The 13,111-nt window shown below is 50.6% G+C and overlaps 2 protein-coding genes across 2 annotated transcripts; both read left to right on the top strand.

The window, feature by feature from the left end:
• Positions 1 to 3,110: 3,110 nt before the first annotated feature.
• Positions 3,111 to 3,496, top strand: LOC106900205 (feather keratin Cos2-3-like). Its single transcript, XM_014962194.1, has one exon. The coding sequence runs from the start codon at positions 3,176 to 3,178 to the stop codon at positions 3,479 to 3,481; it is 306 nt and encodes a 101-aa protein (XP_014817680.1). The 5' UTR covers positions 3,111 to 3,175; the 3' UTR covers positions 3,482 to 3,496.
• A 5,655-nt stretch (positions 3,497 to 9,151) lies between these two features.
• LOC106900203 (feather keratin Cos2-3-like) lies at positions 9,152 to 9,938 on the top strand. Its single transcript, XM_014962191.1, has one exon. It carries the CDS (start codon positions 9,171 to 9,173, stop codon positions 9,477 to 9,479), a length of 309 nt encoding a protein of 102 aa, XP_014817677.1. The 5' UTR covers positions 9,152 to 9,170; the 3' UTR covers positions 9,480 to 9,938.
• The last annotated feature ends 3,173 nt before the right edge of the window (positions 9,939 to 13,111 follow it).

Genomic DNA, 13,111 nt, shown 5'->3' with positions numbered 1-13,111 from the left:
GGGCCGCAGCCCCGGCTCCTCTCCCCGTGTCTCGCAGGGCGCAGTAATACACCGCCGCGTCCCCGCGCCGGGGCCGGTCGAGCCGCAGGGCGCTGGACCGGCCGTCTGCCGCCACCCGCAGCCAACCCGGCGGGGCCGGTAGCTCGTCGAACCCTGTGAGGCTGTGCACGAGGAATGTGGGGCCTCGGCCCGGGGAGCTGACGGTACCAGAGGATGAATTCGTTTGACTTTTTGTCGGGCTGTGATCAGTTGATGCTGGTGGCTGTGCCCTCGGTGGTCTCTGCGAATGCCTCCTGCTGCACTTGGGCTCTGCCCTCAACCACTGGAGGGAAAGGAGAAGGAAATGCCAAAAATCAATGGAGACCATCCAGCTCTGATCACACTTTTCCCCTAGAAATCGTTAGAAGGAGTGGCAGGGGGACAGAGCTAGAGCAGAATAAATGGGGACAAAGTGCTCATCATCAGGGAAGTAGAGTCATCCTTGGTGTGGCTGTGCGGAGGAAGGGAAGTTGTCTGGGAGGGAATTTGAAAGTGTTGCATGGAGAGACAGAATGAGAGCCAGGTGTATGGATGGATGATGAAAAGCAGAAAGGAAAGGAAACTTGAGTGTGTTACAGAGAAGGGTTGAGGGCTGAATTCAGAAGACTAAATGGAGAGTGCAGAGGGGTATGAGTGGATGTATGGAGTAATGGCACGATGCAGAAAGCTAACTCCCCTCCCCTCTCCTCCGCCCTGCAGCCTGGCACAGCAGCAGGGCCTTGTCCCAGGCTGTGCACCAGCTTTCCCTGGGGCTGCCCAGGGAGGTGGTTGAGGCATCATCGCTGGAAGGATTTAAAAGATGGGGTGACATCGTGCTTAGCGATAAGGTTTGGCGATGTTTTTATTAGAGTTTGGTTGATGGTTGAACTGGATAGTCTAAAAGGTCACTTCCAACTCAGACAGTTCTATGATTCTAAGTAAAGTGTCATTCGAAGAGAGGGTGTCAAAGGTCTTATTCAACTCTAGGTACATATATGCCCTTTTCCACAGCGCCCGTAGCCTCCTGAGAAAGCAATAAACTTGTCCATCAGCTTCTCAGCTCAGAAGCACCTCCATAGAGAGGGATACCAGCCCTGACTGAGCTCTCCCAGAAGAGCTACCTGGCCTCACTAGAAGGAAGTGGAAGAGCCCTCCCAAGCAGTTCAAGCAGTTGCATTGTCTCCAAACTGGACCTGAGTCCAGGCAGCAAAACCTTCAGTCAGGGATACAGGCTCAGGAACTTTATAGATTGTGCACAGCCCATCTTAGAATGAGGTTCTCTTCTGGACACCTCTGCAGGACAGCAGTTGGCTTTGGAGGAGTGTGTTCTTGGATCCAATGTCCCATCCCTAGCAGGGGCAGTCGCTGGGAACTCAGATGGAGATTCCAGTATGGGACATGAACATTCTGGGTATGAACATCCAAGCTGTCATCAGTTCTTTGGCATTGCCTGTGAAATCCAGTGAGTCTGTTCTTCCGCTCACAGATATCAGACTCTGTGTTCCTTTCATTCAGTACCTGTTTGGGACACGGTCTCGGCCCCTGTCTGGCACAGCACCAGGCCTGTGAAGAGCACAAGTCCATTTGACATTGACTTGGGCATGAGGGAGGGCTGTGTCCCACCCCAGGCAGAGTCAACACTGTTTTGGAAGTGAATCCACTCAGTGACGGCCAGCATGAGGTGGGCAGGGTTCCTCAGCCTTCTCCTTGCTGAGAAAGCAATCCTCATTCTTTGAACTCTCTAGTGGCTGGGGAGAGCAGCTGTGTCCTGGCATGGAGAGGCAGGGAATGGGGACTGCCCAGCCATGCTGAGGAGCTCCCAATAGGGTTATGCTGAATTCAACTAAGGATCCGAAATGGAGTGACTCCATCCTTGCTGTGGCCTGAAATGAGCACCAGCAGAATGTGAGCTCTGTAGGGGCAGGAGAAGGGGAGCTCAGGAGGCAGGGGCTGCATTTCAGGGTCTCTTCCCTGAACAGATCTCCAGGGGGCTGGTGCCATCACCACTCAGCAGCACTTGGGTTCCCTGGGAACCTGCTGCACTTTGGTGCTCATGTGAGTGCCCCCACCATGAGCAGCACCTTCCCTTGTGATGAAGACACACAGAAGAATGTTCTGGGGATGCACAAGACCCAGGCATGTCCATGCCATTGTTTGTGTACTCACAGACTGCACAGAGTGGGGACAAGTCCAAAACAGCTACATTTTTTTCCTGAGGTCAGTCTTAGGAAGAATGGGGTCAGAACCGAAGAGCACAATGCACACATCTGGGGAGGGAACAAGTGACCATTGGGGTCAGCTGGGGATGCAGGGAAAGGGATGGACGTTGTGCTTCCTCATGAAAACGAGTCATTCAGCATCCAGCTGAGGATGGCTGGAGCTTCCTCCTGAGAATGACACTTCGATCGCCAACAACAGAGTGACCCAGGCTGAGGTGTCTTTCCTTCTCTGGACTTGTCAAACACTTGAGCTGACTCTTCTGCCTGCACTGCTGCATTCGTGTCCTAGAAATCCTGGGGCCTTTCAGCCCTGTGCTCAAAGTAAACTTTAACTGGGGAATGGTCATGGCACAAACCTGGAAATGAAAAGGCAGCAGTGTTGGAAACCAAAGCACAGCCCATATCATTAGCTGCGATGGTTTGCATTCAAGATGAGCTTGTCAGAAAATTGTTACCTCTGCAAAGGGCACCTCTGCTCCTGCAGCAATGAAGGGCAGGTATAAAAGCCAGCACAGGTCCCTGCTCTCTCATCCACTTCTCTTGCCTCCTTCTCCTTGGGAACCAGGTGAGTCTGAAGCTCCTTTTCCTTCTCATCCAAAGTGAGATCTCTCCCTGAGGAATATATCAGCTAATTATGGCTGTGCCCTGTCCTGGGCTTTTGATCTTCTCATGACGTGAGAACATCTGCTTAGAGAGAGGCTGGGACGTGGCAGAAGCTTTCTTGTTTGTTTGTTTTATGCAATAAAAAAGGGTCTCTGTGGGCCATGCTGTTCTTTGTAGGACAATGAAGAGCATGTGGCTCCTGTCCAAGCTTCAAGTTCACCACTCAGTAGTGGCCTTGGCTCCTTTGTGAAAAGGAAAACCAGGCTACTTCTCACCCACCTTTGTGCTCTGTTCCCTCCCTGCTCCTCTCCCAGGTGCATCTCCAGCCCCAAGACATGTCCTGCTACAACCAGTGCCTGCCCTGCCGGCCCTGTGGCCCGACCCCACTGGCCAACAGCTGCAACGAGCCCTGTGTCAGGCAGTGCCAGAACTCCACCGTCATCATTGAGCCTCCTGCTGTGGTGGTGACCCTGCCCGGTCCCATCCTCAGCTCCTTCCCTCAGAACACCGTGGTGGGATCCTCCACCTCTGCTGCTGTTGGCAGCATCCTCAGCTGTGATGGAGTGCCCATCACCTCTGGGTGCTGTGACCTCTCTGGCATTTCCAACCGCTACTGTGGCAGAAGGTACCTCCCCTGTTAAAGATTCTCCGGATGTCCCAGGGAGACCCTTTGAGGAATTCAGAACACAGTGCTGGACAGAGGATCAAGCCTTTCAGTGTTGTTTTCAACACAGCCGAATGGCTTTGCCTGGCTTTGCCTTTCTCTTTCCCTTTTCCTTGTGTGCTTCATATGCCCTTAGCAGCAAGATTCCCTCAAGGTCAAGTTGGTGGGCACCATTTGTCCCCTACCCCTCTATGGGTCAGGTAGACAAACATCATGCAAGAACTTCTTCATGAGCAAGGACCGCAGCCTCACAGGTGCCCCTTGGGCTCCATGAGCTGGTGGCCCCGACCTGGAGTGACTTTGTTTCCTTCTTTTGACTCATTAAAATTCTGCTGCATTCAAGTGTGGCCTCCATGTTGTCCTTCCTTCTGTGGACACTCCCCAAGCTGCCAAAGGAGAAGGGGTTGAAGGGGGTAAGAGCACAAGGAGATCCTTTCCCATTCACAGAGGAGAGGGTGGTTGGGACATCCTGCAGTGGCTCCTCTTTTTTGGAACCATCCCTTGGAGCTGAGGAAGACATCCCAGGCTGCTCTGATTCCAGTGACCATCAGTTCATGCCTTGCTTTCTGTCAGCCAAAAATTGTCCAGGAAGGCAGGAAGCCCTGAGGTCTCAGCAGCCCCATGAGCTCTTGAGCAAGGCCATTCCTCTTGCTATGGCCAGAGCTGCTCTGGGGTGTTGGGATGAAGGGTGTAGGGCTCTGGAAGATGATTTGCTTGCAGAATGGCAGGAGTGATAATGAAGGGAATCATAGAATCATGGAACCATAAAATGGTTACTGTTGGAAGGGACCATAGAGATCATCGAGTTCCAACCCCCCTGCCATGGGCAGGGACACCTGCACCAGAACAGGTTGCTCAAAGCCCCATCTAGCCTGGCCTTAAACACTTCCAAGGATGGGGCATCCACAACTTCCCCAGGCAACCTGTTGCAGTGCTTCACCGCCCTCACAGTAAAGAATATCTTCCTAATATCTAGTCTTAATCTCCCCTCTTCCAATTTAAAACCATTACCCTTTGTCCTGTCACCACACTTCCTGACAAAGAGTCCCTCTCTGTCTCTCCTGTAGGCTCTCTTCAGATGTTGGTAGGCTGCTATGAGGTTTTTCTGAAGCCTTCTCTTCTCCAGGCTGAACAACCCCAGCTCTCTCATCCTTTCCTCATAGGGGAGGTGCTCCAGCCCTCTGATCATCTTCGTGGCCCTCCGCTGGACCCGCTCCAGCAGGTCCATGTCCTTCCTGTGTTAAGGACTCCAAAGCTGGACCCAGTACTCCAGGTGGGGTCTCATGAGTGCAAAGTAGAGGGGCAGAATCACCTCCCGCAACTTGCTGGCCACTCTTCTCTTGATGCAGCCCAGGATGGGGTTGGCTTTCTGGGCTGCCAGTGCACATTGCTGGCTCATGCTGAGCTTCTCATCCACCAACACCCCCAAGTCCTTCTCCTCAGGGCTGCTCTCTAACCATTCTCCACCCAACCTGTATTTGGGCCGGGGATTGCCACGTCCCAGGTGCAGGACCCTGCACTTGACTTGGTTGAACTTCATGTGGTTTGCACAAGCCCACCTCTCAAGCCTGTCCAGGTCCCTCTGGATGGGGGAACAGCCTTTGGGATGACCTGTCCCCTCCACCACACAATCTAGCGGCTATGGCCTTGAGACATCAGCAGGGTGAAGTCATCCATGCTGCTGCATGCATCAAAGCTCAAAATTGGAGCTAAGCATGTGGGAGCTGAGAGTGCTCAGCACAGAAATGGGACAGTGAAATGATGTCTTTCTGAAGGACATCAAATTGCTGTGATAGAGAACATGCAGGAGAACAGGAAGGTCATCCAGGATGAGGGTACTGGGTGCACTTCCCATGAGTGCTGAGGCAGGTGCAGAGCTCTTGACTGCTTCTTTGGTCCCTGCAATGAATCTGTGCTCAGGATTTGGCTGCTATTTTTTTGCGGAGAGGGCTTTTTCACATGTAAATCTCATCCTTTCTGATCAGTGGAAATGTCTCTTGGCAGCCACTACACTCCCATATCCTATTTCCTGCATGAAAATCCAGATGTCTTGAAAAAGTTTTCAGGGGCAAGGATGGACCCGATGGACCCAACTCGTGTCCACCACTCAGAAGGGAATTATGGCTGATGAAGTCTAGCTCAGAATGACTGAAGACCTAAAGTTTCAGTCTCACTTTCCTGGTGTCTTCCTTCCAAAGGTGCTGGAGGTGCTTCCTCAGACCAAGGGACATATCCATCTCCATCTGCTTGGCCAAGCTGTACTTCTTCCAGCACTTGGGAAGTTACCAATGCTCTCTCTACACTCCCATGACCTATGGGCACTGCTTGACTATGTCCAACCCACTGCACTCTCAGGCCATCGTGCACCAGGTTGTGTGTGTCTGGCTGGTGGCAAGGTCATGACTGGCCGGTTCCCTGTCTCCTTCTCTACATGCAATACTCACTTCTCACAGGGCTTTCTGCAGGCCCAAGCACATCCACCACTTCTTGGGTCATCCACCAGTTCTCATCCACCAACTTGACTGACGAAAATGGGGTAATCCTTCTGTGGACAGGATCCATCCAGTGACCTGTGCCCTGGAGAGGGGGCAGCACATTCTACTGTGCTGTGGGAGTGACTGAGCACTGGCACAGGTATCCCAGGGAGTTTTCCCAGCCTCCCTCTTTAGAGATTTTCAAAAACCACCTGGACACGGTCCTGGGCAACTGGTTCTGCATGGCCCTGCTTGAGCTGAGGGGAGTGGACCAGATGACTTCCAGGGGTCCCTTCCAACCTCAGCCATTCTGTGAGAGAAGCTGATGTGGAGCAGCTCTGGGTTCCCAGCTTCTGATGGGATGTAAGGTTATCTGTACTGTCCTCTCTTTCTTTCTAGTCTTAACACTAATAAATGGCATTTTCAGGAATGCTGTGAAGAGGCTGAGTGCCTTTCTTAGTGGGATCAGTCAGTGTCATTTCTGGTGCCCCAGCCTCAGGCTTTGCATCCTGTGGGGTCTAGAGAACAAGTCGTATGAGGAGAGGCTGAGGGAACTGGACATGTTTAGTTTGGAGAAGAGGAGGCTGAGGGGAGACTTCATGGCCCTCTACAACTACCTGAAAGGAAGGCGTAGAGAGGGGGGTGTCGGTCTCTTCTCCCAAGTAAATAATGACACACGCAGAGGAAATGGTATGACATCGCGGCCGGGGAGGTTTAGATTAGGTATTAGGAAGAATTACTTTACAGAGAGGTTGGTCAGGCACTGGAACGGCCTGCCCAGGGAGGTGGTGGAGTCACCATCCCTGGAGGTATTTAAGAAACGTGTGGATGGGGCACTTCAGGGCATGCTATAGTGTCTGACATTGTTGGTTTTTTTCTTTTTCCTGTGTGTGGTTGGACTCAATGTTCTCAAAGGTCCATTCCAACCATGAAGATTCTGTGATTCTGTGGGGAGCCTGGCTTGTCCCAGGCTGTACACAGAGGTACTGTTCCCTTTAGAGAGCTGGCGCTCTTCTCACACCCCACCTATCTCCTAAGGAGATCACTTGCAGGCATCTAAAGCTGGAGGAGTTTTTTCAGTTATTTTTTCATGGAATTCTTTGTGGCTGCAGCCGTATAGATGTTCTTCAGATTTTATATTATCCCTGACCCACAGACTTGGGAAATGGAGAGGCTTAATATCTGGAAAGGCCATGGCAGCTTTGACTCCGCTGTGGTTTCTGTCTCTTTTCTAGTGAGAAAACAGCTGACCGAAGCAGTGTCAAGCTCTTGACCTCACTAAAGCTGATGGTGCCTGATTCATTGCCTTAACTGTGGGGTCTGAAGAATGTGCCTAGGTTCCTCCTGAGAGGCTGAGAGCTGGCATTGGTGCATGAGTTCTCAGTGATGTGTGTGCATGGTCACACTCACATATATGTTCATCTGCTGTGCTCATGAATGCATTTGCACACATGGGAAGGGACCTTGAAAGACCACCCTGTCCAACCCTTCTGCCATGGACAGGGACATCTCTCACCAGATCAGGTTGCTCAGAGCCCCATCTAACCTCACCTTGAACGCTTCCAGTGATGGGGCTTCCACACTGTCTCTGGGCAACATCTTCCAATGTCTCACCACCCTTATTGCAAAACATTTCTTCCTTATGTCACTCATCTGCCCTCTTTCAGTTTAAAGCCACTGTCCCTTGTCCTGTCACTAAAGACCCTGGCAAAATGTCTTTCGCCTTCCTTCTGATAAGCCCCCTATCAGTATTGCAAAGCCACCAGAAAGTTTGCCCAAAGCCCTCTCCTCTCCAGACATGACTACCCCTCCTCTCTCAGCCTCTCTTCACAGGACAGGTATCCCTACCAGTTTTGTAGCCTTCATTTGGGTCCGCTCTAACAGACCCTACAGACTCTTCCCAAAGTCAATGAAGAGACATCAGCTCACGCACAGGACTTATCCCATCCTACAGTAAATGGAACAAACCATCTTTCTGGAGACACTGTGCCTGCAGTTGTCCAGTGCTGGCCTCTGAACTAAAGTCACAGCAGGGCCTGCCTTTACCTGGTCATGTGTACATCATACAATCAGAAGTGAACCCACAGGCTGTTCCACCAGACCTACAAACACCTCCATCCCATGGCTAAAGCCCATATCTGTGTCCCTGGTACTCAGGGACAGATGAAGAGCAGGGAAATGGCTTTTGTTGGGGTGAATGGGATCACGCTGGCTGTGTTACCCTCATCAGCTGCATCTCTGCCTCTCACTGAATGCAGAGCAGTCTTCTCTCAGACACAGTGAACTCTTTGAAACAAGATTTGCAGAAGATGACTCTGTCAAGTCCAAGTCCTGTGCCCTGGACAGTGTAGACAGCCTCTCCTTGGGTGTCTTGAGTCTTCTCAATGAACTCTAGATGCCTAGAGGTCTAGATTTGTGTCTGAGTGTGTGTGAGTGTGTTGTCTAAACCAACTTTTAGTGTGCCTTTACTGGACTCTTCCAGCACGTGAGATGATTCCTTTGCCCACACTCATGTGTTTTGCACCGGAAATGCTTGGGCCTTTCATCCTGTCACACAAAAGATGCCTCCACTGGGGAATGGGCCTGAGCAGGAAATGGGAAGACACCAATTCAGGAAGCCAAAACAGAGCCCATAGCAATAGCCAGGATGTTCTGCATTCAAGATGAGCTTGTCAGCAAATAATCACCTCTGCAAGGGAAGCCTCTGGCAGCCTGGGGGCGGAAAGGTGCACAATAAAAGGCAGCCCAGCTCCTCGCTCTCACATCCACTTCTCTTGCTTCCTTCTCCTTTGGAGTCAGGTGAGTGTGATCCCCCTTCTCCTTCTCCACTGCCTCAAAAAGGAGGTCACACTTCAACAGACCTCTCAGCTGACACTGGCTTTGTTCCACACCAGATCATGGGGCTGCTTGTCATGGGAGAGGGAAGTGGGGAGAAGATTAGACATGGAGGGAGGCTGGGACGGTGCTGTTGTGGCTTTTGGACTCAGGGGCCAGACAGTAGCATCAGAGGAGCTGGTGACTCTTTTTAGGCTCTGTAACGATGAGGCCCAAAAGTCCTCATATGTCACTGCACAGTCTCTATCTGCAAGCACTGCGTGTTCTTGGCTCCTTCATGGTAGAGTGACAGGAATGAACGCTCATGTTTTTCATCTTCCCTGCCCTCTCTCTCAGGTGCACCTCTGAAGCCAAGACATGTCCTGCTACGACCAGTGCCGGCCCTGCTGCCAGCCCTGCGGCCCAACCCCACTGGCCAACAGCTGCAACGAGCCCTGTGTCAGGCAGTGCCAGAACTCCACCGTCGTCATTGAGCCTCCTGCTGTGGTGGTGACCCTGCCCGGCCCCATCCTCAGCTCCTTCCCTCAGAACACCGTGGTGGGATCCTCCACCTCTGCTGCTGTTGGCAGCATCCTCAGCTGTGACGGAGTCCCCATCAACTCTGGGTGCTGTGACCTCTCCTGCATTACCAGCCGCTACTGTGGCAGCAGATGCCCTCCCTGCTAAAGATGTAAGCAGTAGCCAGTGGTACAAGGACCCCCTGGAACTCAGAACTTGGTGTTGGACAGAGGATTAAACTACATCTACATACTACATTAAACAAGAGCAGCTGACCATCTCTGACTTGCCCTGCAAGGGCAGACGTGAAGATGTCAACCTGGGCTCTCTGAAAACATGGCCAATGTCTACCCTTCCTGTTCCTGTCTTTCTCGCACTCTTTTTGTCTCTTTTCTTTGTTTCCTTGTGTTCCCCTCAAAGCCTGTTGTGATACCCCAGAAACCATCCTAGAGGGACCTGCAGCCTGTCTCCCTTTGCTGGGCACATCAACAGATGCCCTGTGGGAACTCTGCCACAGGAAAAGGGAAACACATTTTTGTCGGCTCTTTCTGCTCCCCACATGGGGGGACTCCACTTGATGTGACCCCATTTCCCTCTTTAGACTCATTAAACAATTGTTGCAACCCTGCCTGTGTCCTTTACGTGGTCTTTCCACCCGCACACTCCCTGTTGGGGGAGAAAGCCATTGTTTTGTGTGAGGAATTAGGTGGGGGGACAGGGGAACTCTTCATCACTCCTTGAGGCTTTGGAGGGTGGGACGCACTGCAGAGAGTCCTCTTTCAGGCACTGCCTCTTGAAACTGAGGAAGACATTCCCAGTCACTCCACTGCCAATGGCCATCAGTCCTTGCCTTGCTGAGACTCTGCTCAGAAATAATCCCCTGGCCATGGACCGTGTCATGTGAAGAGGAATCCTGACAGCTGCCAAGGCCATCCCACATCTCCAGAGCATGGCACCCTGTGCTTTGGGAGTTTGCCTTCACACAACGCCTCCACAGCACCAGAACTGCAGGACAAGGTCATTCCTGCATGGGGTGAGGATGGGAGCACCACTTCTTGCAGGTTCTGTGGGAGCCACTGCTGAGTCAGGTGGCAACAGAGGGCCAATGAGAATCAGGACCAAGCACACCCAGAACCACTGCAACAATGGCAGCCATGGCTTTCATAACAACATCCCAGCCTTTTGGTCTTCTCTGATGTGCCACAAGTCTGAAGGACACACTGGACAAAATCAAGTAGGTGAGACCCCTCATTGCCATCCCCCTTGTACACAAAACTCCCCTTGTTTTTCCAAGAAGAAATACGCTTGTGCTACCCTAGTTCACTGAGGAGAAACTGCAAACTCCTCCAAAACTGTGGATGTGTAATATCAGGCACTTCCTGAACAAGAGGGGTGGAGCCCTCAGGAATCTCCGAGGGATTTTCCCACCTCTGTCTTGTTTTCTTCTGGAAAAGCAAGAATTATTTTACTCCTTTTCTGATTGCTCTGCTTCTTGTGGGATAACTACGTTTGACAAGTATCTGTATACGCCTAAGTTTTTCGTAGGACACCAAATCTGGTGTCTGAAGAATGCCCCTTATTTCAGCATCCAAAGAGAGGACAGAATCAGCCCTCATGTCTTCCCCAGGTAATAGCACAAACTATAGCTTCTCCAGCTAATTTACAGGTACCAGATACATTTTTTCCACATACTCCATCCCTGCTTCACCAAAAGAACAAAACTTAAGACCTCCAGAAATTCAATAAAAGCATTTTTCCGGAGCACTTCTTAGTACAGCTGTTGCCAGCAACTCTAAGACCACAGAATATTCTCAGGCATAACAGGCAGCAAGAGATGGGCATTCAGCAGTTGGCAAGCAGTTGCAAGTCTCCTGCACAGCATCAGATATTGTGAAAGTTTGGCAGTCAGAATTTTGTCTGGGGTTCAGCAGCTTGATGCTGATATAATTGATATAATATAATGTAATGTAATGTAATATAATATAATATAATATAATATAACAAGAACGAGGAGAGGAGAGACAGAGAGAAGAACACAATAAGAATAAAATAGAACAGGACTAGACTAGACCAGACTAGACTAGAATATTACAGTTGGGAAGGACCTGTAACAACCCTCTAGTCCAACTGCCTGACCACTTCAGGGATGACCAAAAATTAAACCATGCAATTAAGGTTGTTCTCCAAATGCCTGTTCAACACTAACAGGCTTTGGGCATTTACTGATGGTCCATTGCTCCAGGCAGCCTGTTTCAGAGTTTGATCACTCTGTTTGTAAAGAAATGTTTAGTAATGGCACGTTAGAACCTCCCCTGATGCAGCTTTGAACCATTCCCATGTGTCCTATCACTGGATCCCAGGGAGATGAGATCAGCACCTCCCTCTCCACTTCTGCTCCTCAGGAAGTTGCAGAGAGCAATGAGGTTACCCCTCAGATTTTTTTCTGCAAACTAGATGAGCCCAAAGTCCTTGGCCACTCCTCATAGGACATTCTTTACAGCCCTTTCTCAGGTTTTGTTGCCCTCCTCTGGACACATTCAAGTACCTTCACTTCCTTCTGAAATTGTGGGGCCCAGAACTACACACAGAACTCAAGGGGAGGCCACCCCAGCACTAAATACAGTGGGATAATCCCCTCTCCTGACTGGCTGATGCGACTGTGTTAATGCCCTCCAGGATGTGCTTTGCCCTCTGGCTGGCAGCACACATGCCTGACTCCTGTTGAGCCTGCTGTCAACCAGCTGCCCCAGATCCCGTTCTGCAGGTCTGCTCCAGCCACTCCTCTCCCAATTTAGATTTGTGTTTGGTGTTACTCCATCCCAGGTGCAGAATCTGTCCTTTGGACTTGTTAAATTTCATGCCATTAATGATTGCCCAATGCTTCAATTCATCTATATCTCTCTGCAAGGCCTCCTGTCCCTCCAGAGAGTCAATGGTACCTCCCAGTTTGGTATCAGCAGCAACATCGTTCATGGTGCATTCAGCTTCTGCATCCAGATCACTGACAAAATCATTGAACAGAACTAGCCCTAGAATTGAACCCTGAGGAACACTGGGCTTACTAATCTTTAACCAGATGTAGCCTCATTCACTACAACCTTTCGAGCCCTGCCTTTCAGCCAGTTCTTCACCTAGCACACGATGTACCTGCTCATCCCACAGATGGACAACTTCTCCAGAAGGATGCTGTGAGAGACACTATCAAAAGCCTTACTAAAATCCAGAAAAAATACATCCGCCACCTTCCCTTCATGCACTGGGTGTTTGACCTTTTGATAGAAAGATAGCAAATTAGTTCAATGAAGTTTTCACCTTGTGTCCTTATGTTCACTGTTCCTGATGATTGCATTGGTCTTTAAACACCTTTCAATAGTACCCAGTATGACATTCTCCATAATTTTTTTCCGTGGACTGAGGTCAGACTGGGAGGTCTGTAGTTTCTAGGGTTTTCCTTCTCAACCTTCTTTCAGTTGGAAAAACATTGTCTAGGTTCCAGTCAGCAGAGACCTCCTCAGCTTCCCAAGACCTTTGGTAGATCATTTAGGGGATTCCTGCTGTAACATCTGTGAGTTCCTTCAGTTCTCTGGCATGAATCCTGTCTGTCCTCATGGACGTATGACCTGATGATACAGGTCATACTGGTTCCTTACAAATTCAGTGTCCACAAACGGAAAGTCATTGTTCCCTTGGTCATGGTTCTCCAACTCAGTGGACTGGGAAGCCCAAGGTCCATCAGCATTATTAAAGACTGAGGCAAAACATGTATTGAATGCCCCAAGTTTTCCATCATCTTAGTTATT

This window comes from Calidris pugnax, unplaced genomic scaffold (genome assembly GCF_001431845.1).
Source record: "Calidris pugnax isolate Ruff unplaced genomic scaffold, ASM143184v1 scaffold1416, whole genome shotgun sequence".
Lineage (NCBI taxonomy): Eukaryota > Metazoa > Chordata > Aves > Charadriiformes > Scolopacidae > Calidris > Calidris pugnax.
The sequence above is the reverse complement of the archived record's forward strand: the minus strand, read 5'-3'. Positions and strand labels throughout refer to the sequence as shown.